The sequence below is a fragment of the Mastomys coucha genome, unplaced genomic scaffold (genome assembly GCF_008632895.1).
Source record: "Mastomys coucha isolate ucsf_1 unplaced genomic scaffold, UCSF_Mcou_1 pScaffold23, whole genome shotgun sequence".
NCBI lineage: Eukaryota > Metazoa > Chordata > Mammalia > Rodentia > Muridae > Mastomys > Mastomys coucha.
The window spans coordinates 72,125,276-72,152,675 of NW_022196906.1; the positions used below are offsets into that span (position 1 = coordinate 72,125,276).

Below are 27,400 nucleotides of genomic sequence, written 5' to 3' on the forward strand. Positions count from 1 at the left end.
GCTCAGTTCAGTTCAGTAGGGCAGTAGGGCAGTAGGCACCCCCATCCCCTGAGCATCTTGCAGGCCCTATTGTACTTTGTCAGTTTAGAGTCTCCTGTTTCCCACCATGTTTATGCTTTGGGGCAGAGTTCCCCACTGTGGCATCCGCTGATGTCCTGTTTCATAATACCTTACCATGTTTTCCACTCCAGATTTTAAATTGGGAGCACAGAGCTTCCTAGAGCAGAGTACTACGCACGATGTAGTAAATGCTTGCACAAAACACTGTAATAAAATATAAAAAAGATTTTAATCTGTTTTATGGGGACACAGCATAATTCCATGCTTAAATCCGAGTACTCGTAAACATCCCTGTGGATCACATGATTGTGTTGAGGAGAATGGCTATTTCTGCTTACAAGATAAGTTTTACCGTGAGATGAAAATAGTGTGGCTGTATTTACTCAGCCAGCCAGCTCTTCAATCTTAGCCTTCTCAGCCAGAAAGAAGACTCAGTGGGGATTGATTCGGTTTTTCACACATAAGAAAGTCCAGTGCTGAATACATACTCAAAGCCTTTGAATATGACGGTGATGATGCTGAAACAGAAAATACTGAGAATCACAGAAACATGAGGTCGACGGTTACAGAAATCTATTTCATTGAACACGATGGAACAGGATCATGAGCCTGAGAGAAATAGACCCTGAGGACATGCCATTATAACAGAAGTAACCCAGTCAAGATTCAAACAGCAAGTACGTGGGTAGTGCAGATGGGAGTTAGACAGTCTAGCATTTGAAAAATAGATTTAGGGATTATCCCTCAGTAACTTTGCCAGAGTTGATTTAAAAATCCACAGGACTCTGCCTTGATTAATGTGGGACTGATTGGGTCATATTAATAACTAATAGAGTTTATTAAACTCCATTTACAGAGAGCTGTTATTGTTACTTGACACATTGATGATATGACTCATTTTGATGCCAGAAGAACTCCTGGAAAGAAGCTGCGTCTGCAGAGACAGACCAATTAGAACTATAGTACTGTGTGGAGACCCGAATGTTGTAGATCTAAAGGCTAATTACGATGTCTCAGGCAAGCTTTATCCTAGGACAGTCATTCCTCCCCCATCGCTGTGTCAGAACAAACTTCCTGTGACTAACAGATAAAACCCTTTAGAATCTATTGACTTAGCAGACCACCAGCTTCCACCAACCCAAAAGCTAAAGATGTCATCATATAGCATCTCAAGCACACAGAGAAGCTTCCCCCGCCTCCATGTAACACGGCTCTGACATACCTACTCAAGTGTGTTTTAAACTTGCTTCGATTGTGACTTTTTCTGTTCTGTAAAACTATAAAATTTCATGAAAAAGCCTCCATGTTGGAACGTGGTCTTGGGCTAACCTAAGTCTCGGTTCCCAGTCACTCAAAATGGCTGGACAATAAACCATCTTTGATTTCCTTGAAGATGAGATCTGTGTTTTTGTTTTGTCTTTGTACTGACAAATGCAGTGCAGAAAGAGAAATGCCATAACCTTAAAGAAAAGGGGCCTACATGTCTTATATAATTACAGGGTGACACATTTTGGATTTTCTCCCATCTGCATCCTGAATCAACTCAAGTCTATGGACTGCTTAGATCTGCATATCCTTGACCAGCACTTAAACAATAATCTCACATCAGGACCCACTCAAAAAGATCCGAGAGGTTTGACAGGTTAACTGGATCTCTTTGCCCCACCCTTCCAACGTGGCCGAGTTGAACAGATCCCTTTCTCTGCTTTTCACTCCTAATGTGGCTCTTTAGATTGTACTATTCAGAATGGTGGCCAGACCAACTGTGACCCGCAAGTTCAAAACCATGTTCACAGACTCTAAGCACCATAAAGGTTAGGTGAAGTGAAAGCAGACCTCTAGATCCGTTGGATGAAGCCACATAGAAGTCTGGTGACCTGGCCAGAGGACTTCTAAAGTGTGGTGTATAAGAGACGGTCTCCCCCAGGCAGGAGCAGTGGTGTGTATGGAAATAAAGATTCAGAGGATGAGAACAGTACTTATCTCATCAGTCTTCACAGAGAGTAAAAACTTAAAGGAGCTTTGGCCCTGTGGGGATGGAAGTAGGAGATATTTACAGAAGCAGCTGAAGACCCTGACCAAGTGGACCACTGATAAGTCTATGGGAGGAAAGATTACAGAGTGGCTGAAAGAGAGGAAAATGATGTCTAGGAAAAGATGTCAGAACAAGCAAGTTTAGGGGGACAGGGAGGGGAATAGACACACTGGTGTTTCTCACTCATGAAAGCCAGGATCCCCCCCATAAAATAAAGCTTATTTTCAGGGGTACCTTAAATTTGGGAGTAAAGCCCTGAGTGAATGTGTGTTACTGACGCAGATGCAGCCATGTTTAGGATTCCAATGTGTCAAGGTCTTCTGTCTGTCACAAGAGTGCCAAAGCCTTCCCCAGGTGAGGCTCAGAGAGATGCCAAAGCCTTCCTTGGGTCCGAGGGCAAAGGTGTGTGCAGGAAACGCCCACCATAGCTTTCTCCCCTTAGAGGTTTATGTGCTGAACACTGCCCCTGGCAGACACTATGCCTACTGAGATTAGTGGAGCCTGACTCATTATTCAGCTGTTTACAAAACACATATAGAGAGAGCTGAACTTTGTTCAGCTGTGTATAATACACATAACCCTGAGACCTTGCTTATCTGTATGTAATGATTCCAACTCCTTGGTCAACAACCCCACCTCTCTGTCCAACTCTGCATAATAAACACACTGCGAAGTGCTGCAGCCTCTCCATCCAAGAGCCTAGATAACCCAGTCTCAGCTTCTCTATGTCCCTGTATCTAACCTTTCTACATTCATCCCTCCGCCGCTCCAGCTGGGTCAGTCCCTGCAGCTGTTCAAGACTGTGGCACCTCAAGGTACTGCCTTGACCAGTTTTAAGTCCCTTCTTCAGAGATAATGCTACAGTTTCAACTATAGACCCTGTAGATCATGTGATGAAATTGCCTGGCCAGGTCAATAACAGTAATAAGACCAAGGAGGGGGTGCCGTGAACACCCTTCAACTCCTGCGCAGTCTGATAAGGGCTAGACCCAGCAGTGTATCTGAGAGCACTACACAGAAAAAGCAGTGAGCCCAGGCTATGCTGTTCGAAGGGACTAAGTCTCAGGTTCTCTGCAGTCAGCCTGCCTTGGCAGGCCAGCATCTGGCTACGTTAGGCAAGCAGCAAGCACATCCAAGACCCTGTAGTAGTGAAATGTAACAACTGGTTCTAACTGAAAATCCCTGAAAGCTTAGTAAAGGCAATCTGGTAAATAGCTTGGATTAGGAGAATCTGGTCTCTGTATTTTTTTTTTTAAACTGGATTTAAGGGACTGGAGAGCTGTCTCAGTGGTAAGGAGAACTTGTTGCTCTTGCAGAGGACCTGGATTCACACAGTGGCTCCCTCAGGTCCTAGAGGACATGGTGCTGTCTTCTGAACTCTCGGCCAGGAGACACTCCTGTGTTATAAATACACACGTGCAGCCAAAATACACAAAATAATGACTTTTTTTAATGGAAAAATTCACACAAACTCAGGCTATTGCCGAAGAGGAAGAGGTAACCTCAATTAAGAAAATGCCTTCAAGCCAGGTGGTGGTAGTGAATACCTTTAATCCCAGCACTCAAGAGGCAGAAGTAGGTGGATCTCTGAGTTCAAGGCCAGCCTGGTCTATAAAGCAACTCCAGTATAGCCAGGGCTACACAGAGAAACTCGGTCTATAAATAAATAAATAAATAAATAAATAAATAAATAAATAAGTAGGTGTGGTTGGAGAGATGGGGGTGGCTGGAGAAATGGCTCAGCAGTTAAGAGCAAAGACTGTTCTTCCAGAGGTCCTGAGTTCAATTCCTGGCAACCACATGGTGGCTCACAATTATCTGTAATGGGATGATACCCTCTTCTCATGTGTTTGAAGACAGCTACAATGCATTTCTATACATAAAATAACTCTTAAAACAAACAAAAAATGCCTTCATCATATTGATCTGTGAGAATGCCCATAGGCATTTTTACTGATTGGTATGGGATGGCCCAGTCCATCATGAGCAGTGCCAACTCTGAGCAGGTAGTCCTGGGTGTTAAAAAAAAAACAAAAAACAAACAAAAAAAACCCCACCGCGAACCAGTCAGCATTCCTTCATGCTCTAGCTCCTGCCTCCAATTCCTGGACTATAAGGCGTAAGGTGAAATAAATAAATCTTTTTCTTTCAACTTGTTTTTGGTCATGGTCTTCAGTGCATCAAAAGAGCAAACCATCAATACAACCATGTTCTAAGGAAATCTTATTTTCTCAGTGACTTGTGGGTTAAGGATCCTGGGACTTTATTAAAAGAAATGTTATTTTTAAAGTTTTAACATTATTTCCAAATGAAGTTGTTGAACCGCAACAGACATCATTTAGATATGAACCAGTCATCAAATAATCACCTGGGATTTTCAACATGGCTGACAAATTGTTAGACAATGAAAATGGACTTCCATATACATGTGTATGTATCATACACACATTGACTGTATTGAATACACACACACACACACACACACACACACGGTGACAAAAGGAGATGACAAACTTGGGAGAGCAAAGAAAGCTTGTTGAAAAAGCCAACTTGGCTTCATGTTGCTGAGGACACTGGTTTCCTGTTGCATGAAGGATAACAGGGGAGCTATGGAATCCTGAGGGCGTTGCAGCTGGATGTTTGCAAATCTGAGATGTCAAGGAGGGGTGCAGAACGTTCAACAGCCCAGACATAAGGGCTGATTGCAAACTTGGGAGGGTTTGGGACCGAATGCCAGGCACCGGCTCACAAATGAGTAAAATACATCAGGTTCTCGCTTACTGGCAGCCCGCACGCAGGCAGCAGGCATTTGTGCCGTTGGGCAAGTCAGGAACCGTTGACATAGTCACCACAGCTAGCCTTCAGCAAGCCCAGCCTTCCCTTTGGGCACTCACCCACAGGTTAAGCACAGTTCCTAAGTTCTTCATCTACTGCCGTTAGTGAGCGTATGTTAACAAGAGCCGAAGGGTCAGCAAGTGGGAAGGGAGATGGAGATGTTCTTATACCTACGTAAGGGGCAAGTCTGCACAAATTCATTTTCAGGTAGTTCTCTAGGAAGATGGGTTTTATTGGTGGTGGTGGTGGGAGGCTGTTAACAAATGAGTTAAGAAAGCCCAGGGAAATAAAGGCAACCTGTCAGGGTCACATCAAATGTCCTCGTATTTGAGCAGTGGTTCTCCAGGTGTGGCCCCAGGATCTGCTGCAACAGCTGGGAGCTTGCCAGAGAAGCACATTTGGGACTCCGCTTTCATCTGCTGAATCAGAGGTTGTGCATAGCTACTGGCTTCAGCGTGCTGGCAAGTGATTCTGATGCAGGCTCAAGTCTGGGGACCACGGTACTATCACCATGTCCAAGGAGACACTACAGTAGATACGTGTTATCTGAGTGGGCGGGACAGGCTGCGGTCACATGGAACCGTATAGCTCAGGGGAGGGGGGCAAACAGAGCCCTCGTCTTTCTTGCCACACACATTGCGCCAGCGCCTCTCAAACTGCCAGTAACTACCATGTGTCTCTGAGAAGAGCAAAGAACCCTGTCATCTTCACTGTTGCGCATAGCAATGTGAGACTGGACTAGGTGGAAGGTCATTCGCCTTGGGTGCAGTTACCACAGGTGACAGACCGAGTTTCAGACGAGGTGTCAGGACACATCGCCTTTATCTGCTAATCGTTCTCAACGGAAGAACAGGTAGCCGTGTGGAGAAGTCAGACCCTCATCTGACGATCCTTCTACACGGCACCTCTTTGAGGCATCCAAGAAGGAAGCAGCATGAACAGGGGTTGCCTTACAGTCAGGTCTCTGCATCTGCCGCCATCCATCCGAGGGAAAGGGGAGCGAGCCCTCCCACGGTGTCGGTGGCAGTGTTCCCGACCCTCAGATGCTTCAGAATGATTAAAATTGCAGGCAACCCTAACCCAGCAGACCCAGCCCACGGCCTGTTCTCGAAACTTCCCAAACTAATACCGAAACTCACCGCACCCATTATGCCTCTGGGCCAATGGGCAGGACAAAAAAAAAAAAAAAATTCAGGAAGAACTATCAATGCCTGGACAAGTAAGCCTGTTGTTTTGTTTTTCCATGCAGTGCTGAGTTAGGTTTAAACAAACACGCACTCACACCTCCTCCAGGTGGAGGAGGGGCAACCAGCAGGGGCCCCCACCCTCATACCCTGTGGGTGAGCACCAGGCAGGATCCACACAGGACAGATGAGCCCACTTCTGCTGAATATTTTCTCAGGTGTTCAGGATGGCCCACTTGAGCAGCTTTTCCCAAATTACTTATTAGCATCAGCACCTTTGTGAGTTACTTGGAGGGGCCGTCTGCCGTCTGAAGCGATATTTTTATTCTCTCTGAAGCGATGTTTATATTCTCTGGGAGCATGCAATATCAGATAGAGGATGTCACCCCACTACACCCCAGTGCCAGTCTAGTTTCTTGGCTTGTGGAGGCCATATGAAGCTTTCTCTTTCTACCATCAGGCAGCAGAGCTGGTTTCAAGAGAAAGTTAAAGACGGGGTAGTCACACAAACTTTGTCTTGTTTCTCTAATTACGAAAGTCTACAGAAGAGCAATATGGTTCATCACAGCAAGCCTTTCGAAGGGAGATTTCTCAGTAAGAAACCAGCAGTCATATTTCTTATCCTCAAACTCCATGAAGGTCCAGAGATATCATGTAGTGCCTCCTAGTGCCTGCTTTCTCTCCAAGGAGTAACTAAACAAAAAAAAAAAAAATCCTAAGTGATTGGCCTGCTCTAGAGCTGCCTGCCGATATTTGTAACACATTAATTTTCTGAGAGAGCAGGTTCCTAAGCTGTCTCCAGTTAACATGGAAACATCAATTTGTTCTGGTCACGAACTAACCAAGGAAGTTATCTCCCAAGCTCCTTATGACTTGCACCATTTGAGAGGGTTGAGTATTAACCCCGTGGGGATTTCTGCAGCACTTAAGTAGGCCACGGTGGCGGGTGGAGTGTGGGAGAGGTGGGCAGCTAGATCAAATGAAGGGCAGGCTCTGCACAAATCAATTGCAGTTCCATGCCAGTGTTCTTCCGTAATTTAGGCCTGCCTCACCTGAGTACGTCAAGACAGAAACCTCCTAACCGGGATATGCGGCTCTAAATGTAATTGCAGGCTCCCAGCTGAGGCTGGGAGAGGGCTGGAGACAAGAGAAAACTGCAATCACAGATTCGAGTCAGCAGAGAAGAGGGGTTACATTCCAACTTTGATTTATGGCTTGACCTCGGGCTTTGTTTATGAAATCACTGGGATCTTAATTCATGGCTTTGCAAAGTGGAACTATGACTGGCTTCACTGGCTCATTTGAGAAAAGTGACTGTTCGGTTGACTCGGTGGGAGGGCACCTGGATGCGGCAGTCATGTGTCTCCTACCTGACTAGGCGCAACCCATCATTTGTTTCTAAGTTAAATGTCGATGCCTCAAAAGGGATGGGGGAAAAAAAAACCTAATAGATTCTTGCCTGTCACGGTGACTGCCTGCCTGCTCTCAGGGTTTAAAATTACAGTCCTTCTGGCCAATAGGCAAAAGCAAATAATCCTTCCTGCAGTCTGCGGATGCACAGGCTCCCTGTCAGGTTCTGGTTAGTCTTCCTTCCCAGCCAGCAGTCTGTCCTTTAAAGAAACACCCAGCAGCACAGAAGGCCAGCTCTGCCCTCCCAGCTCAGATTACAATAACCTGTGCTTTGTTTCCAGGGTTTGTTTGTTTTGTTTTTTTTTTCCACCCTGCATGTTGTTTATTTTCAAACTACTCCCCGCTTCCCCATACACTCCGGCACAGAATCTCCTTTGAGAAATGAGACAGAACATAGTATGTGAAGAGGGAGGAACTGATAAATCCTAGGTTAAAGCTAAGGAAGAAAATGAGCCCCATTGACCCAAACTATAAAGCTCAGGCCATGGCGAAATGGAAAATACTTTGTGGGAAAGGAGAGATTTTTCCCAGATTGGGCATTTAATGGTTTCTTCATTGAAACTAGTCTCATCTTGAGCTGTTCTTAAGTCCAGTAAAAAAAAAAAAAAAAAAAAAAAAGTGGAAGTTTGACAGAGACCGTTGAGAATCTCACCAGTAACTAATTCAAATGCACGTAATCAGAATTAGTCAGTTAGTCACCAGTGGTGAAAGTCTAAAATCCTAGCCCTGGGGAGCAGAGGCAGGAAGATTACCAGTTTGAAGCCAGCAAATCTTTGTTGGGCTGAAGAACAGAGAGTTCCCCTCATATAACTGAGGGGCCTACATTTAAAACAGTAGAAGAGCTTTTAGGCAAAGTTAGCAGATGCATATACTCCTGAGAGCTCTGCCTGCCCTGTCACACTGGTAGGTGGTACAGACTGCAGAACCCCTGAAGACAAGTGACAGTCATGGTAGCCGGGTCTGTAGTAAGAGCAGCCATCAATTTCCTGAGAGCTTGTGTTCCATATACTCCATTTAGTCTCCTTCTAAGCTATTAGAAGCTAAATCACTTAATCAAACCCACGTGGAATGGCTGGGATTCAAAGCCACCATTTCATTGGCATCTTGATTCAAAAAAAAAAAAATTAACTCCAAAATGCTATTTTAAAGAGTACACTTAGGTCCTTTCTTTCTTTCCTTCCACTCTTTTAAGCCTGCATGTGGTCTTTTTCCTGGACATGTTTGAAAACATAATTTCAGTCCCCTTAAAATAAATCTACTGGTCTTGCACTGACAGGCAGCCTATCAAGACCCGCCGTATGACTCTGCTTCTCAGGGTCTTGGATTCTCCACCATCAGAAGACACGGGCTATTTTTAAACACTGTTTTAACTGGCTCTTTGGAAAGTGAAGCAAGTCAAAATAATTGGTGAAGTAAGCTTTCAGCCCTCCGAGGATGTCACTTGTATTCCCCCGCAGCTCTACAGCGGGGTCTGTCGCCACACAGATTGGCCAGAGCACCGGTGGCTCAAGGAGAGGCATTTCCACAGGGATTCAGGGTCACTTCCTGATATAGAAATTTTTTTTCCTGGCATTCATGTGCCCATTAATTATGTCTTCTTGGGCATGGCAATCTCCCAAATGATGACAGACGGGTCGCTGGGCAAAAAGGCTGGTGTTTCTGCCCTCACAGGTAACCAGTTAGTAAACAATTAGAGTTGGCTGCTTGCCAACGTTTTTCTAAAATTTCCAGAAGCAGGCCAACGAGTAGGTAACCGTTTTGCAGTTTCTTTCTGGTGCGCACTTTCACCTCCACTAGCTCTTTGACTTCAGCTCCTCTACGGTTGTGGCCTTCCTTGTTGTTTTTGCCACTTTATTCATTGAGATATAACTCCCTTGCTAAAAATAAATAAAAACAAAAAATATTTAAAAAAAAAAAAGAGGAAAGAAAATGTTGTGGGAGCAAAGGGGGTAAAAACTTCCTGCAAATATCTTTTTCTTCCTATAGCTGTTATTCCCACCAGACACAGAAGTCGATGGAAGACTGGACCCCACCCTTTCCTAAAGGAATCAAGGAACATGGAAAACAGTGAGAGCCAGTGCTGCCCACCCTCACTCTCAGCCCCCAGCAAAAGGTCAGGGGCTGCGGGGCGGTGGTGGCGCACGCCTTTGATCCCAGCACTTGGGAGGCAGAGGCAGGCGGATTTCTGAGTTGGAGGCCAGCCTGGTCTACAGAGTGAGTTCCAGGACAGCTAGGGCTATACGAGAAACCTTGTCTCAAAAAACCAAAAAAAAAAAAAAAAAAAAAAAAAAAAAAAAGGTCAGGGGCTTCAGCTACTCAAAAGGAAGCTTTCACTTCCTTTTGCCCTTCTTAGAAGGGCTGCATAGCCTCAGGCTGCGGCTGGTGCTGACCCCACTGTAGAGGTTAAGTTTGGATCCACCACCCTCAAGTTTAAGAGCACCACAGAGTCCACATAAGCTATCAATTAGAAACAAAACCTCTCAAACCCCAAACTCAAATCAGAACAAAATAGGCAGGTGGACATGGCATAAGCTGGAGGGAGGGAGGGAGGGAGGGAGAGAGGAAGAAAGAGAGGGAGGGAGGGAGGAACTAGGCACAAAGCGTTTCTTACAGTAGCTAGCTCTCTTCCTCCACTCTCCGTGGGTCTCTATCTCTACTTCTATCTGTTCACCAAAGCTAAGTAAGATAAAAGAGCAGCAAATGGTGACCTTTTTAGGAAAACCACACATAAAATACACTGGGAAAGTTCAATTAGTTTTTCAGAATCAAAATGGCTCTCTTACATAAATTCTCTATGTTTATCTGCATAGAATCAGTCTTTGAATTACCTAGACTGATTTTCTAGGCTTTAAAAATCAGGATATGTCAAATTCTTAAAATGGGGGAAAGAAAGTGGGTCCCCACTAGTCAGGAGGCAAAGTTGAAAACCATTAAATGCCATGTATATGCAGGCACATACTGACTATATGCACTGAAAGTACAGATGATGCACAGGTACTGCATTTGCTTGGTTGAAAATGGGTTTCCAAGGAGTCCAACTGGCCAGATGCCTCAACTCACAATGATGAACCCACGCTGAAGGCAGTTCATAACATAACTGTGTGGAAACATAACTTATAAATAAAGTCTCATCAGGAGATGTGCAAAACTAACTGGCTAAAATCTAGACGCTGAGCGGAAAGAAGTCCTCTGTGTAAGAACTCAAGTTTTCGGCTAGCATTTTGAACACACAAAAAGTAACAAGTTTTAAAAAGCTATGGCCAATGTCCATGATGAGTTTATTTCATAGGGGAAACCCCCTCTCCCAAGCCCCCATGATTTCCCCAGACACCACAGTGACTAGCGCTCTGCATTTTCTCTCTCATCACAGCATACATAAAAAGAAAAACAACAAAGACACAGTAAAAACATACCCCTTAAATTAGCAGATTTAAAAGTAAATCTTGAAGCAGTGTCTTGTTATGCTTTGATTAAAACTATTTACAGATCAAAGTGCACTTGTATAGAGATAGCAACATTTCTATTATGGTATAGGTTACTTTTGCTTTATTGTGGTCTTTTCTCTGGATATAGAACTTTTAAAGCTTTCTTCAGCAACAGTCATTCTTCTGTGACACAGAAGTCATGGATCCACTGAATTTCTGAACCAGTTTTATTTTTCTTTCTGTGCTTTTCCAATGTATGCTGTTACACAGGTGGCCCCTGCCTCTGGAGCAGGCACAGCCTGATGCTGCAGCAGCGCTCATCAGAGCTGAGTCAGGATGAGGGGGAGCAAGCGGATGGAATGACGTATCAGGAGTCTGATCCTTTGGTTCATCTTTCCAAGACATCACTTGATGAAACTTACACATCACTGATAAATTCATCTTTCTGGTTAACAAACAAGCCAGCAGACTACTGATTAAAATGTGCAACACTGCCTTAAAATGACCACACCCATGCCTCCCATCTTGCTGCTCAAGGATGCCACTGCTTACACCCGTGTGACAGGACAGGGTACATTAAGGCACGGAGTGGATGGTACAGGTCAAAACGAATACTTTAGGCCTAATTTGTTTTTCTGCACAAATACGAAAATATGTACCGTCTTCAAGATAAAATAACAAAGAAATACATAATTTTTTGTTATGAAATACCTATACAAAATTTTAAAATTTACACCATCTGAGCTGCCAAGAAAGGTTTAAAAAAAAGTATCTTTTCCCCCCCGTACATAAAGCTTCCTCTCCTTGGTAGGTCCGTGAGAACTTGGGTTCAGAATGTCCAGCACTCAGTGGAGGGAAGAGGGCCAGAATTCCCCCTTCCTGCTCTAACCCCAACACAAGACAAAACGAAGGTCGGATGTTGACAGTAGTGTATTCTACTTATTATGAACAACTGATATTGAACATAATCAGGATGGGTGGCTACTGGTATGCGGATGGACCGAGGGATGCATAAGGCACTTGGTGCAAGAGCAGCATCCTGGCAGAGGGACGGTGGGCACAAGAACGGCAGGCAGGAGGCTCCTCAGGTGCACAGGAACATCTCTACAGCAGGGAAGACACAGCAGGTAAAACTTGGAGGTGAATGCTACACCGATGTGGTCACGCGCTCAGCGGAGTGGTTGACCTCGTTTTTGTTTGAATCCAGTCCTTTGGCGGCATTCATGTCATTCCGTAAATTCTCCACCGTCTTTTTCATGTTCTTTAATTCCCCTGGGTGTGGAGTGGCTCGCCTCTGAAGTGTTCTCTGCAAACAAACAGAGGCCCGAGTGTTTGGTTTTATCCACGACTGTTTCAAAGCACGCAGCTTTGAGGCATTAGCATTCCAATACAAATTTTACAACTTCAGAAATCCGAGTTCCAGGGGAAACAGCTTTCTTCACAGCTATGTGCGTTCATGAGCTGCTCACCCAGCGTTCATGGAACGTTAAAGTAACTTCATAGTCATGAATGAATATATTACTTTTAGGATAAAGGAATACATTTTAAAATATTAGTATTAAAGTGATAAGAAGTTTCTATGTGTTCATAGAAAAATAACAAAATTTAAGATATAAGCTATGGAATGAAGAAGAAAAAAAAATCCTAAATTTAAATTCGTCCTAATGCTCTTTTATTATTCAGAATAGCTCTGGTTTCCTCCACCCCTCCAGGCCTGAGAAAGAGAAAGGCAGAGAGAAGGGCTTCTCCAGGCATGACTGCTGTGTGCCACTTGCTGTTCTGAGGAGAGACCACAGTGCTGAGAGGTTAAGTGACAGGGCTTAGCAATTTGTAAATTTTCCTATTAGTTAATGTATGAGATGCTCATTATCTCATAAAGCAGCATTTACATCTTTTGAAGGAACTATCTCGAAACACATTAGCTCAACAAAGAGCATTTCTGAGGTGGTAAAACCACCACTGAAATAATTACACTCTCAAATGTCTGTGGTGAGCTAAATTCTGACTTTGAAGTTCTCATCCCTAGCTGCTCCCATCTTGCTCTCTACTAAGACTTTATCTATCTATCTATCTATCTATCTATCTATCTATCTATCTATCTATCTGCCTACCAGCACCTGGTAATAGCTGGACTAATAAAGATGGCAACAATCATTTTAAACTGGTCTTAGTCTGGAAGGCTGCAAGTCCCACCTCCTAAGCACTGCTAGGAAAACCCCAATTGGTACAGAGAATTCAGAAGGCCAGCATCAGGGCTGGAGAAGTGGCCCTACCCAGTGCTAAAAAACACGTAACTGCTCTTCCAGAAGACCTGAGGCTCAGTTCCCAGCACCCATGTTGGCTAGATCACAACTGCCTTTAGTGGCAGCCAACACCAGGGCATCTGACAGCCTCCTCAGACAACATGTATACTTAAACACATGCATACATATGATTGAAAATAAGAATCTTAAAAAAAAAAATAAAAAAAATAAGCCAGGCTCAAGCTGAGACACGGAACATCTGAGAGACATTTTCAAACATGGACCAAAGAGTGGGGGGCTTCAAACATAGTTCTGATTTCTAAATGGAAACTTGCCAAGATAGTTCAACCAACTTGGCAAAACTCTACACAAGGGCCATGGTGGCCTGGTATGCCAAGGAGAGAGATGTCTGGTCTGGGAACTGCGTCTGGGAATGGCATCAGAACGGAGTGAACACAAGGTAGCCATGAGCAGTGTGGGAGATAGGAAAGCCAGGCCACACAGGCCAGAAGCGAACAGGAAGCACCGCACTTTAAAGAAAAATGTGAGGCATGATGGGAAACTATCGCAAAGAAGCAAAAACAGCAAAAACTATTCAGGTAACAGCAGCAGCAGCTCACTGTGCCCCATTCACAAGTTATGACTCAGTGCTTTGAGAACTACTCTGGTTGTTTGTTTGTTTGTTTTGTGGTTGTTTTTTGTTTTAATGTTAAAAGGCAAAATAGAAAAAATGCTATGCAAAAACCAAAGCAAATCCACATTGGGAGGCGCTCTCAGTCTGGGATGAGTGCCCACCCCCATACCGTTTCGTTTTCATCTTCATCCTTCTCATCTTCCAAAAACCGGATGGCACTAACTCTGTGGACTGAGCGGTCATTCCAGGCTTCCTCAGAGACATCAGTTACCAGGCTCTCCAAGGCACCACAACGCGGCAGGCTCTCTGCAGTGACAAAGACAACATCAGCAGGGAATGCTGGCCCTGGGAAGGGCTACACTGTAATTTAGTGGCTGACTGGTCGGAATCTGTATGGAGACCCACAGTGCCAGAAATAAGAAGGGCAGACCACTGTTCCAACCTCCAACCTTGGCTCACCACTAAAATATAAGACAAGAAGCGAAGAGGCTTGGGAGGAATCCCTCCTCTACGATGGAACTCTAAATGAGATCATCTGGGGTATCTTATAGATTGGGACACTTCAGTGTTTCACTACAGAAGGTTAAAATACATTAAAAGATGGTTGCTCATTTGTTTCCTTCTTTCTTTTTATTTTTGTGGAGTCTTTTCACACAGTAAGTGTGTGTGTGTGTGCACACGCACACACATGTATCCTTCTCGCCCCCTTCTCCCATGGTGGTGAGACTGCAGTCGAAGAGGGCTGGCTGGTACTTATTTCCCTTTGTGACATTCTGCTATACTTTCCTGAAATTATCAGGGTCATTTCGCAATGTTCCAGCTCAGGGGACTCTAGTAGTCTTACCAAGCTTGTATCTCTCAGCAATGGATTCACTCTGTCATGTTTCAGTGAAATTTTTATTTTAATAACAAAGTAACTCACTGGCTTAACAATACTGGGCCAAAGGTGTTAAGTGGGAATCCTCCAGTACCAGTTTGGATTTTAACAAGCCATCCCTTTGATGAGCACTACGCTTTTATCCTTACCTGTATAATTATAAACCAAAGGGTTGCTTTCAGAATTTCATACATGATAAACAGACATGAGTGGTCCTTTTTCCTATAAAGACCTAGGGGGCTCTTCCAGAGTTGCCCCACAACCGCTTCACCTTGTTCTCCTTGGGCAAACGGAACAAAATGCAAGCACACTTGGGAGGAGCAGGCCCTGTGGGCAGTCATGAGTCCCAGCTCCATGTCCCGAAGAGAAAGTCACCTTGGCAGATAGGTTCGGAAGGTATCTGAGGAAGTAAGACACACGTTAAAATCTTCTCCCCAGTGGTGCGGTCTATGTCCGTCTGGAACGTGAGGAGAGGCTGCGACTGGTTGTCGGATAACCACAGGGCCTTTAACTTCAGGGTGGTCAGCGATAAGGGCAGATGATGCAACCTGACATAAAACAAGAGATGTCACAACCAGAGAAACAGAGAACCGACTCCTCTTAACACAAGTGGGAAGACAAGAAAGGCGCCCCAAACGCAGTTCTTACCAGTGCACAGGAGGGCTGCAGCCTCACTCGCTGGCTGCTGGGAGTCCCCAGGGGTGGCAGGAGGGGGGACAGTGAGAGAGGCAAAGAATCCAGCTGCAGCAGAGACACGGGTGCAGAGCCTTCTGCACCTGCTGTCTCTGGGGACATCCTTCCAGGGAGGCGCCACTTAAACTTTGACCCTTCAGTTCCCAGTTGCTCCCAGTTCTCAGACTTGGGTGATAATTAGCATTCACATCAAATTATTTTGTTTCAGATGACAGAATCCATAAAGAAAAAAAACACTTTAAAAGTTGAAATGTGACACCTGAATGTTAGGTGTATATTTATGCTTGCACTAAGATTTGATAGATCGCAACCATCGAAAATGTACTTCACAAAAGTAACCAGGGACTATTAACCTCAGAGAGTAAACTGAAGTAAACTCTTTCCTCTCCAACCTGCTTTGGTCATGGTTTCTATCACAGCAATAAAAATATAACTAATATAGACATTTGTACCAGGGCTATGGTTTATTCCTGTGACAGACATATGACGATGCTAAAGACTATGGAAATGTACAGAACTTTGGGCTGGGGATGACATTAAGTATTAGAATTCAGTGAGCAATAGACTAATATTCTGTGGAATATTAGTCTAGGATACAGTATTGAAAGCAGTGCAGATAATAGAGGCCTGGCTTGTAAAGTTTCAGTGGGAAGCAAAGACTCTACTGGGACTATATCATACGGAAGGTATTCTGACTTGAGACTGTCAGTTACGTTGAAGGATCAGGAATGATCAACAAAAGACCAGTACCATAGAAGTAAAGCTTTGATTTACTGGAACAATTGATGTTGGTTGGGTGGAGCTGAGAAATTAGCTTTTGTCCTATTTAGGGTTTCTATTGCTGTGATCAAACACCCAGGACCAAAAGCAATTTGAGGAGGAAGGGGTTTATTGTGCTTATACATCACAGCTCATCATCCAGGAAAGTCGGGGTAGGACCTCGAGGCAGGAACCTGAGGCAGGAACTGATGCAGAGGCTCACTGGCTTCATCATCCAGCCAGCCTGCTTGCTTGCTTGCTTCCTTCTTTCCTTCCTTCTTCCCCTCTCTCTGTCTGTCTCTTTTTGTCTGTCTGTCTCTGTCTTCCTCTCTCTCCTTCAAGAATGTATTTATTTTATATATACAAGTGCTCTGTTTTCATGTACAGCAGAAGGAGGAATCGGATTTCCATTACAGATGGTTGTGAGCCACCATGGAAACTGAACTCAGGACCTCTAGAAGAGCAGCTAGTGCTCTTAACCACTGAGCCACCTCTCAGCCCCCTCCCCAGCCCACTCTCCAGGCCTACTTGCTTATACACCCGTAAACGCCAGCCCAGGAGTGGTTGGGTCCTCCCACATCAATCATGAAGAAAATGCTCTATAGGAATTCTCACAGATCAATCTGATGGAAGCACTGTTTCAGTTGTGGTTCCTTCTTCACAAACGACTCTGGCTTTTATCAAGCTGACATAAACCCCGGGCAGCAGGCACTGACTAAGAGACCAGCAGCTCTGGGATAAGGACTTCTGGGAATATTTTCCCAGGGTCCTGTAACACACAAAATTAACTTGTATGCCCCACCCGCCCAAGGACCAGGCAACTTCCTGGAATGATTGTAGTTCTTGGAAAATAACAAAGCCTCATGGGAAATTACCGTGGCCTATGGCTTTTGTCTTTACAAGCAACCTGCAATATGTGTCTTAGGGACATCTAGCTGTAGGTTCCAGAGGATGGTCCTGACCAAAGTCCATCTTGGTCAGTGTTTAATAAAGCTTGCTCCAAATTTGGCTCAGAATTGTAGAGCTGGATTTTCCCCACCAAATCTCAGGATTAACACTCAGTGCCTAAGTCATGGTCCAGAGTGGACCAAGGCTGCATGTGATGCTGGCAGCTGACCTTGACAGTGTCTAAGAAACTCAAAGGTGGGACTGGTTTTGAAGGCAGAGCCTCAATCACAGTAGAGAACCTACGATTGAAAGGTTCATGGGAAAAGGTGAGGTGTAGTGCCATGTGGCAGAATCAGAATTCCTAGAGTGGCCAAGAGGCCACTGTTGAAGGTGCGGCCTGTGGAGTCCCCAGCACATTGGAGATGCCAGGACCAAACCACGAAGGACAGCAGCAGCTGTGGAGTGAAGGTGGCTGTGGAGTGACAAGCTATGCTTGCTACCAATGACAGAGCTGAAGAAATGAAGCCTCACTTTGGAGCCAAGAAGGCCATAAGTCCCAGACATCAGTCATGGGACTGCTTGTACCTCTGAATTTGGGCTTTACTTTGATTTGATGTGACTATGCCCTGGTTTTCTCCTCTTGGAGTAAAAAGGTATGTGGTTATTTTATTTTATTTTATAGGAGCCCACTGTTGAGATTTGAGATAGATATTTAAAGAAAATACTTTTACAGAGTTTGAATTTTTAAAGAGTATAGGGTTTTTAAAGTTGCTTATGTTTTATGTTATATGAATTATGGGTATGAACCAGAAAGGTTACAATTGAAAAGTGGTATGCTTGTGTGTTAAGCTGGCGAGGGGTCAATTGTCCTGGTTGGTTTTTTGTTTGTATTTTGGGTTTTTTTGTTTGTTTATTTGTTTTTCAGTCAACTTGACATAAGCTAGAGTTTTCTGAGAAAAGGATCCACAATTAAGAAACTACTTCCATCCAAATTGTCTATAGGCAAGTCTGCAGGGCATTTTCTTGATGAATGATTGATGTGGATGGGCCTAAGCCATTATGGGTGATGCCACCCCTGGTCTAAGACGTGGTCTTAGGATGTAAAGGAAGCAAAATGAACAAGCCAGGGGGAGCAAGTCAAGAAGCAGCGCTCCTCCATGGCTTCTGCTTCAGTTCCTGCCTCTAGGTTCCTGCCTTGGCTTCCCCCAGTGCTAGGCTGTGCCTGCAAGGCTAAGATAGAAGGAACTCTTTCTTCCTTTGTTCCCCCAGTGTTTGGTTGAGGCCTCTGTCAGCGCAGCCTAACTAAGAGAAGACTTCACGGACAAGGGGACCACTCGTGTCCTTGTGATGGAGAACTCATACCAGTGTAAGGCCCTCTGGAGGATCTGAGGGGAGACAGCTTGTCTCTACCCTCTCGTCATGTCACTTAGTCATGTCACTTAGATGTGTTTGCTCTTCAAGTAAGACAGCAAGTGAAACCTCTCCCGCTACCCCAAAACCATTTCTCTTTCCAACAAATCTGTTATATACACATTCAAATTCAAAGAAAGCAAAGACATTTTTTGGGAGAGGGCAGGCACTGTGACAGAGGTAGGAGCAAGCATACATACATATGTGAATACAGGACGGAGGATACAGCTAAGTGGTCTACAAGGCCCTGGGCTTGACTCCAGCAGCACAAACATAGCACATGGACACACAGCTCAAGCATCACATATGAGAACACCTTTCTGTTACAGAAATGAAATGATCTGAATTTTTACTGTTTCCTTTAAAATAGGAGTTAAGCTAACATCCTCTAAGATGCTAAAAAAAAAAAAAAGTGTTGCCCAAAAACCTTACAGTCAGCAACTCTGCTGTTCTTATTCATAACCACACAAGGGAGAAAAAAAAAAATCAGGACTTGAAAATTGGCACAAAACAGACAATCTGCCCCCCACCCCCAGTACCTCAGAGCAATCACCGGCTTCCCAGTGAGCACTGCCAAAGGCAATCGGAAGGCTAAAAATATCGCCAACAAATAACAGCTTCCAAGGATGACAAGTGGGTGATAAAAGCCGAAATAAATTACCAGACTCTCCAACAGCGGACCTTATAATCGTATTCCAGCTCATATTAACGAGCTGTCTGAAACCCTGGCTTCCCTGCACACAGCCCAATGCCAGCCAGCTCCAACACAGATGCTGCTGACCAAGTCTACAGCACACACCAGCCAGCCCTCAGCAGCTCTGTACAGAAACACTGCCCAGAGTGCTCCTGTCCCTTCACAGTCTGCACACACTCTGCTGGCTGGGCCGAGCCCCTACTCAGAACTCACTGTGGCCTGCTCACAGTAGACACATACACTCCTCTGCTTCACATACACTCCTCTGCTTCGCTCACGAAGATCACCTGACTAGAAGTCAGGAAATGATAGCAATATCCAGCTTTCCAGGGGAGTCAGTCCATTTTAAATTTGACTTTGGCACCTTCTCTGTGCCACTGAGTCAACAGAACCAGCACGGGAAGCCACGGCCTCACTTCCACACACTGCTGTGTCCTATTCAGCACCACACCCCCCAGAAATAAAAAGCTGGTCTTTACTGGTTTTTACAATGATGGTCAAGGACGAGAGCAAACAAACTGTGACCAACGCCAGCCTCAAGTGACCTTCCATGCCTCAGGAATATTACAGCAACCGCTTTACCAAAGGTATTCAGGAGCCTACTGGCTACTATAGTGTTACCCAATGTTAACCAATGGGTGAACGCTGCTACACTTTAATGTTTCATCTGTTTGTTACTTCCAAGTGGAATTTCCTAGTTTCAAACAATTTTCATTAAATAAAAAAGTCTTAAGTGTATAAAAGATTAGAACAGGAGCAATGAAAAAAAAAAAGGTCACAAAAAAAGTCAAATGAAAGCCCCAGGTTCTACAAGCAAGTCTCTGCCACTGTCTTCTGACAAGAGCTACTGGCCATAGTTTGGGGTCTTGCACAAGTATGGTTTTGTTTTAGAAGACAAGAAACCAAAACAGTGCAACACCATTCAAAACTTGCTTTTCAGTCAAAATCAGGAGTCTTCATTTGAATGCAAAAAAAAAAAAAAATCTCATTTCAGATGACTTAATATTCCAGTTAAAAAATGTTTAAATTGTTTTATTAGGACATGTGTGTATGCGCACGCACGCATGCATGCACGCACACACACACACACACACACACACACACATACACACACACACACTACAAAACTCAAAACTAATTTATTTCCCTACTAACAGACACTGTTTCTACTATTTGGTATTATTTACATTGAAGCAAGAGTCCCAAGTATCCACTGTATTGTGTGCTCCTGGTGAGGAGTTAAGAAATTCTGTTCTGTGTCCACAAGTAACTGATGATAAAGGACACTTCCCATCACTGCCACAGGGGGCGTCATGGCTCCTACATGGTACCCTACAGTCACCCCGCTGTAATACATGCTATCAGGTCCATTAAAGCACGTTCCTGCACAGTGGCAGGCAGTCCCAGCGGCAAGCGCTCTTTTATATGCATGAGAACAGAGGCAGAGGCTGCAACTTCAATCCTCCCCCATGGACGACATTTCTGCAAGGTTCAACACTTACATGGTAGTCTTATTATTATTATTAGTTTCAATACCAAAATGTCACAACAAGTAGTGATTACACACTTTTAAAGGTTGAGAATCTGTGGATTTATATATGGGCGGACAAAATGGCACGTCTGACTGACTCAGATGATGACTGCATACCATAACTTCTTAAATGTATGTCTCTACTCAACCCAAGCATAATAAAAGATTAACTTCCATTTCTTCTGAGAACTGAATAATGATGCCCCTGCTCATAGGAAACAGTTTTAAAAGTCAGAGTCATCTTTCTGCTCAAGAGTTGAGAATGCAAATTCATGGTCACCAGTCTAGCAAGGACCAGGGAAATGTTCCCAGTTTCCTGGGCTGCAAAGAGGAAGCTGGATAGACCAGTACCCCTCAAGGTGCACAGGCTGCAGTGAGGAGACAGCAGAAACTGACACTCAGTACCAAACACCCTGAGTTTCCAGTCACTACTTAATGGTCTTAAGAATCAATCAAGACTTCCCCAGAGGAGTAACCTTTAAAAGGGTGAACACTCCAAGGTCAGAGCTCCCCTCCAATTACAGCTTATTTGGCCCAGCTGTCTATGGGTCCATTGCAAGGGATGAAGAGTGGCGGCTCGGGCCTGACCTGAGTGACCAGCTAGTCAGACGTGGGAGCTAGTCCCCCCCAGCACTCTACATACTGTGGGCCTTTACCAAGTCAGCTTTCTCCAGTTTAATACGTTACTGATGATCTCGCCCTATTGCTTTCAAAAGCAATTCTTAAATCTCATTTAACAGTATAACACGTTTCAATACCGTGCTGCTCATTCTGCAAAGCTACTTGGTTCAGTCAAGTATGAACCGACCACCCACTGTGTGCTAGATGCTGTGACCAGAATGTCCATACAGGGGCACAGAAGCAGACCCTGTACCTTCTGGTAACACGGGGCTCAGGAGGGTAACACACATACATGCCAACTGGTGATCACCACCGGAAAGCTCTTTATAGAGATCATAAGGGAAAACCCTGAGAAAGAACAAAGGGCATGCATGATAAAAGAACAAAGGCAGAGTCAAAGAAAGGGATCCCAGGAAGAAAGGCCAGCTTGCTCACGCCCAGAACGGTGTTGCTGGGTCATGGGAACACCACCTGGTTTTAACTGTCACCTGAATTCTGAATCATGTGGATACTCTGACACTATGGAGCCTCTCCCCATAAGCATGTCCCTGTCCCTACATACACAACTTTATTTACAAATTCAGGAAGTTGAAAGTGGCTCGGACAAAATATCAAGACTTCTGTCTAAAACTCAGCCAGGTTTGGTGCTATGACACTCCTGACAGCTTCTTGGGAGGCTGGGGCGAGGAGGATGGCCTGAGGAACATACTGAAATTCTGCCCTGCCTCATATTAAAAAAAAAAAAGAAAGAAAGAAAATCCAAATGGACAGTATGCTTACTTTGCGGATGAAGACTCGCTAGGGCTCACCGTGACTTAAACTAACATCTATAAAAGCTACGGCAAAGCCTCTGGCCTGCTTCCTGGGTCTTTCAGATACACTCCCATCCAGGCAGGGCCGTGCTCTGGAGTAGCCCAGGCTGTGCTGTCTTAGCTCCATCTGGCTGTAGAAGTTTGGTCCCCATGCAGAATTTTCTAACCCTGTGGGTGTTCAGTAAAGCACTCTGAGTCCTCAGAAAGAGATGGCCAAGCTACAGCTGCTGAGAGGCCCGGCGGAGACTGGGGCTGGATGTGGGTCTGTCCCTCCTTCCTTACCTGTTCCCCGCCACATCGAGGACATGAAGTTCCATGGCCTGTGACACCTCTGCAGGTAGTCGAGTTAGTCTGTTGTCCCGGATGCAGAACATGGTGAGGCTGCAGCACCCGCCAATCTACAGTGGGAGAGAAAAGCATCTTTTCTTTCCTCCATTTTAAGCAGGGGTGTGTGTTGGGGTGGGAAAGTAGGCCAGAGGCATGAAGAAGATGCAGACGACTTGTAAATTTCACCGATGACCATAAATGATTACTATAAATGATATAAAACATTAAACATGTTCTAAATTGAATAAAGAAAATAAGTAATACCGTTCAAACTGGCATGGTGAACAATGTCCCTTTTTACTGATGATACCTAGTGCAGCTGCACTCGTTAAATGTTAACTAACTACACGAGTTCAGGCAGCATTACTTAGATGAGAAGGGAATTAAACAATTCTACCTCAAAATATTAGGCTAGAGGTAACATTAGCACCAATACACAGCTCAAAGACTGTCCTATAACTCCAATATTTTCAATATTCCAGGGTTGAGAAAGGGAAGGAGGGACCTGATATGCATGAATTGTCACTAAATACATTTTGATAGCTTTTGGTTGCTCATAAATTAATTTGGTAAAATCACTTTCCCTTGAGGAATACAAAACCAGTTAACATCTTAGCAAGAAGTGACACTGGTAAATATACACATCTGTCTCAGTCATGGTCTGCTGTTAACAACTGCATTAAATCAACGGCTATGTCCACATCTGAGCCTATTCAAGGGTAGTTGAACTTTCAATGTGTGGTCTTCAAGATACACTGGCTCAGCCTTTCCTGAACAAAGAGGCCATGAATTTTTGAGTCCGAAAAGCTGAACCAAAGGGAGGAAAAAATAACTTGATCTCACACCCAACCTCCTCCAAGACTCCATAAAGCGCTGCATTCTTCTAGCCTTTGCCTTCCTGAGGAGAGAAAGCTCATGAAGGGACCTATTGATTTCTCTCTGACACATGGAAAAATACTACCTTAGGGCCTCTCACTAGAGGAAGCTTCCAGAATCCTCAACTGTCTGAATGAATGAATGTATATCACCGTAAAAGAAGAGAATGCAACTTTTAAGAATTGCTACAGTTAATTTCATGCATAATCCTTTTATTTCTTCTAAGAATATCAGGATTACAAATTAATATATTTAACTGCAGGTTCAAACACAACAGATGTAAACATATTAACATTATAAAACACACAGATTTACAACTGTCTCATCACACAGAGAGTACCCCAATACATAGAAAGGCAGGACTATCCCTTTCAGGTCTTAGATTCAAGTTTGTCATTCCAGTAAAACTAGTTTATTTGCTATATATTTTGATGATCATTTCTTGAATATCTTTCTGTTATAAAACAACCTTACCAGTAATCCAAACTTGCCAAATGTCCTTCAGCTCCTCCAGTTTTCCAGAACCTTCTGGTCACTACAATAAACGGCCCTCTACATTTCTGTCATAACTATGGACTACCACTCTAACATGACAAAACGGCTCTCCAAAGTCTCAAGGTCACTTGACCAGATATTACTATCCGGGCAGTTAGAATACTTGACAAGTACTTACTACCTTTCTTATCTACCCACCATCCATCGCCCGTGCACCTACACATAGCTCAAGTATGTTTACACAGTTCATGTCCTTGCTTAGGAAAGATTCTATGTGCAAGTTCCCCACTTCTGGATAGATGTAAGGACAGTAAAACTCTTCCTTGCGCTAGCAAGAATAACAAGAGTGGCTCTTGAGTGTTGGAAACCGAGAGTGCCATGCTGTGCCATGAAAGAGGAATACGACGGTATCCCACCTGGCTTGGCACTGCTTCAAAGAGAGGAAGGAAATCACTGGCTTTACCTAGAAGTCCTGGAACATCACGGGAAGGGATCAAAGCCTCACACTTCTGAGCTCTAACATCATCGGCTCTGAAAAGCTTAGGTGATCCTGTCAAAGATCTCGTGGGAAGTTCTCACAGAACACCATTCCCAACCTACCCAGGAGCGGGCATCTCTACTGGACCTGAGTGCAGTGTGGGCTATGGAGCTGTAGAAAGGGCTGTGTTTTACAGCTATACTCTGCAGCCACACCCCTGGCTAACTTTGAAAAGACAAGCTTTATCCATATCCAAAGGCGGCAGAACAGGCGACATCAGTTACTTACATAGTCATCTCATGGACGGTAACTCCCCAGAAAGCATTCTGAGTGGGCACTGCACTGTAACTATGAGACAGGCATCTGTACTGGCTGGTTTTGTGTGTCAACTTGACACAGGCTGGAGTTATCACAGAGAAGGGAGCTTCAGTTGGGGAAGTGCCTCCATGAGACCCAGCTGTGGGGCATTTTCTCATTTAGTGATCAAGGGGGTAGGGCCCCTTGTGGGTGGTGTCATCCCTGGGCTGGAAGTCTTGGGTTCTATAAGAGAGCAGGCTGAGCAAGCCAGGAGAAGCAAGCCAGTAAAGAACATCCCTCCATGACCTCTGCATCAGCTCCTGCTTCCTGACCTGCTTGAGTTCCAGTCCTGACTTCCTCTGGAGATCAACAGCAGTGTGGAAGTAAGCTAAATAAACCCTTTCCTCCCCAACTTGCTTCTTGGTCATGATGTTTGTGCAGGAATAGAAACCCTGACTAAGACAGCATCTTGCCTTGACACAGTGTCCCCTGTCTCAGCCTCCCATATGATATGAGTGTGGAGACCCCAAGCTATACTATGTCAATATTTTCCAATTGTATCCTATGCATACATTACATGGTAAAAAAAAAAATTGCCTCATTAAGGTAGACCAGAGGGCCCTTAAAAATGAGAACAAGTAAATATCCCTCAGAACTTGATGAGAACAGCATAAATGTGCACTGGAGTGTGTACATTAGCTGCTGGGCTTAGAACCTAATCTCCTCTCACTTTCTCGTTTCTCAAGCAGTAGAAGGCAACTGTGTGTACGAGCCTCTTACTTTCTGGTCTGTCAGAGCTGGCAGCCTCCTGATAGCCAGTGTTATGCTGTCTGGAGGATGAAGCCAGCACACAGCACATGCTGAGAGTATGAAGAGGAGGCCCTGGTCCCTCTTAGAGCCATGCTGTCAGGTACGCCTCCGTATCAAAACACTGCTTACACACTAGCCATCAAGGGGTGGCATACAATTTTGTTTTTTAGAAAAAAATATTAGAAATACCAGCTTGTAAACAGCTCAAAAGCTAGATTTATTATGGATAGCGAGGGGGTGCCATGCGTGGAGGGAGGGGACGCTGTGAGATCATGCACACTTCGGTGAGGCTGTAGGCTGAGTCACACATTCTGCAGGCTTGGATGGGTTCATTTCTAACCAAGAGTAACAGCAAGAAACTGAATGGAACCACACATGTAATTTGGTGCCTACCCTGGCTGTTGCTGCCAAATACATGCGGCAGTCATTCTCCAAGAAGTGAGAGTTACAGATGTGAATGACAAGTCTAATCAACACTTGTATTTGTGGATGTCTTGGAATTATGCCACAGTGGCTATATTATTGTAGAGTTTACCTGGACCTTTTAAGAACTGTCTGACTGACCGTACACCCCAATACTCTTTTATATGAAAAAATCAGTTAGGGACTGACGTGAGCTCATTATCATGCTACCTGTACCATTTGTGTGTATTCTGATCTCTCTTTTGGTTTCACAGGCAGAGTTTGAAGGTTCCCTGGCAGTCATCAGGATAAAATGTCTATTATCACTTAGAAATTCTGGGAAGCAGAGTCACTATTTAAATAACCTATTACCAGTTATGTTGGGAGCTGGTATTTTAAACCTTCCTTAAACCACTAATTACACCTTCCAAGAAACAAGGGTTTAGATTTGGAGTCTCTAAAAACTACGGAATGTAGCAGGAAACCCTAGTTTAGCTCTTTTGTGTCTATGTTAATTCAAAACGATCCTATGTTTAACCGTCTGCCATCAAGCTAACAGGGGCAAGTCCTGGAGATGGCAAAGCATCCTCTAGAGCACCTTCCTCATGCTGCGACCCTTTCATACAATTCCTCATGTCGCCGTGACCCCCAACCAGAAAATCATTTTAGTTGCTTCCTCATAATTGCGCTTTGCTCTTGTTGTGAATCATAACGTCAATATCTGTGTTTTCTGGTGGTCTTAGGCAGCCTTTCAGATGGTCTTAAGTGACCCCTGTGTAAGGGTCATTCAACAACCCCAAAAGGGGTAGCAACTCACAGGCCGAGCAAGAACCAGTACTCTAAAGGACAACTTTGAACGTAGAGACCTGGAGACAACAATCATACCAATGATTCAGAGAAGCAGCCTAGGCCGGCCAGCTTCACATCTTCACATCTAAGAGACTGTCTTCTCATCTCTTCAATACTGGAAGCAGAATAGAACCCACATTTCACAGGCAAAAAGGAAAACTTACAAAGAAAACAAAATCTGGCCTGAAACACAAGGTGAACAAAACCAATATACATAATTTTAGAATCCTTCTCAGAGCCTGTGGCATATTATAAAAATGTCTGCCATTTCATGAACATTTTTGAAATTATATGGTTTGGAGGGGCTCTACAAATTATTTGACCATACATATAACAAGACATGATCTTTAGCACACATACACACACACACACACACACACACACACACACACACACACACACACACACACACACTCACACTCACACTCCCTCCCCTTCTCTGGTTTTTCAAGGCAGGGTTTCACTGTGTGGCTCTGGCTGTCCTAGAACTTACTCTGTAGGCCAGGCTGGCCTTAAACTCAAGAGACCTGCCAGCCTCTGCCTTCCGAGTGCTGGGATTAAAGGTGTGAGCCACCACTATGGCGGTATCATCAGTTCTAACACTTCTTTGCTTCTCTACCAGCACTAGTTTAATAATCTGTTGAATGTTGATACTGATTTGTCTACACCTTTAAAAAGTACAGTTAAAAAAAAAATCAGACAAAAATAAGCATGTGATGTAAGAGACTGGGCCACGAGAGCTGCTTCATGTATCT

At 44.3% G+C, this 27,400-nt stretch overlaps 1 protein-coding gene across 2 annotated transcripts in view; it reads right to left on the reverse strand.

Moving 5' to 3' along the window:
- Positions 1-27,400, reverse strand: part of Lrrc1 (leucine rich repeat containing 1) — a 160,553-nt gene that overhangs the window by 32,026 nt on the left and 101,127 nt on the right. The window contains exons 11-14 of one of the 2 annotated variants that reach the window (XM_031345616.1): positions 22,394-22,509; positions 15,079-15,251; positions 13,996-14,132; positions 11,862-12,255 (exon numbers count right to left, since the gene is read on the reverse strand). In XM_031345616.1, the coding sequence (XP_031201476.1) occupies positions 12,097-12,255; positions 13,996-14,132; positions 15,079-15,251; positions 22,394-22,509 (585 nt within the window). In that variant the 3' untranslated portion in view covers positions 11,862-12,096. Of the gene's footprint in view, positions 1-11,861; positions 12,256-13,995; positions 14,133-15,078; positions 15,252-22,393; positions 22,510-27,400 lie in introns of those variants that run through there. The other variant, XM_031345617.1, reaches the window with a different exon arrangement.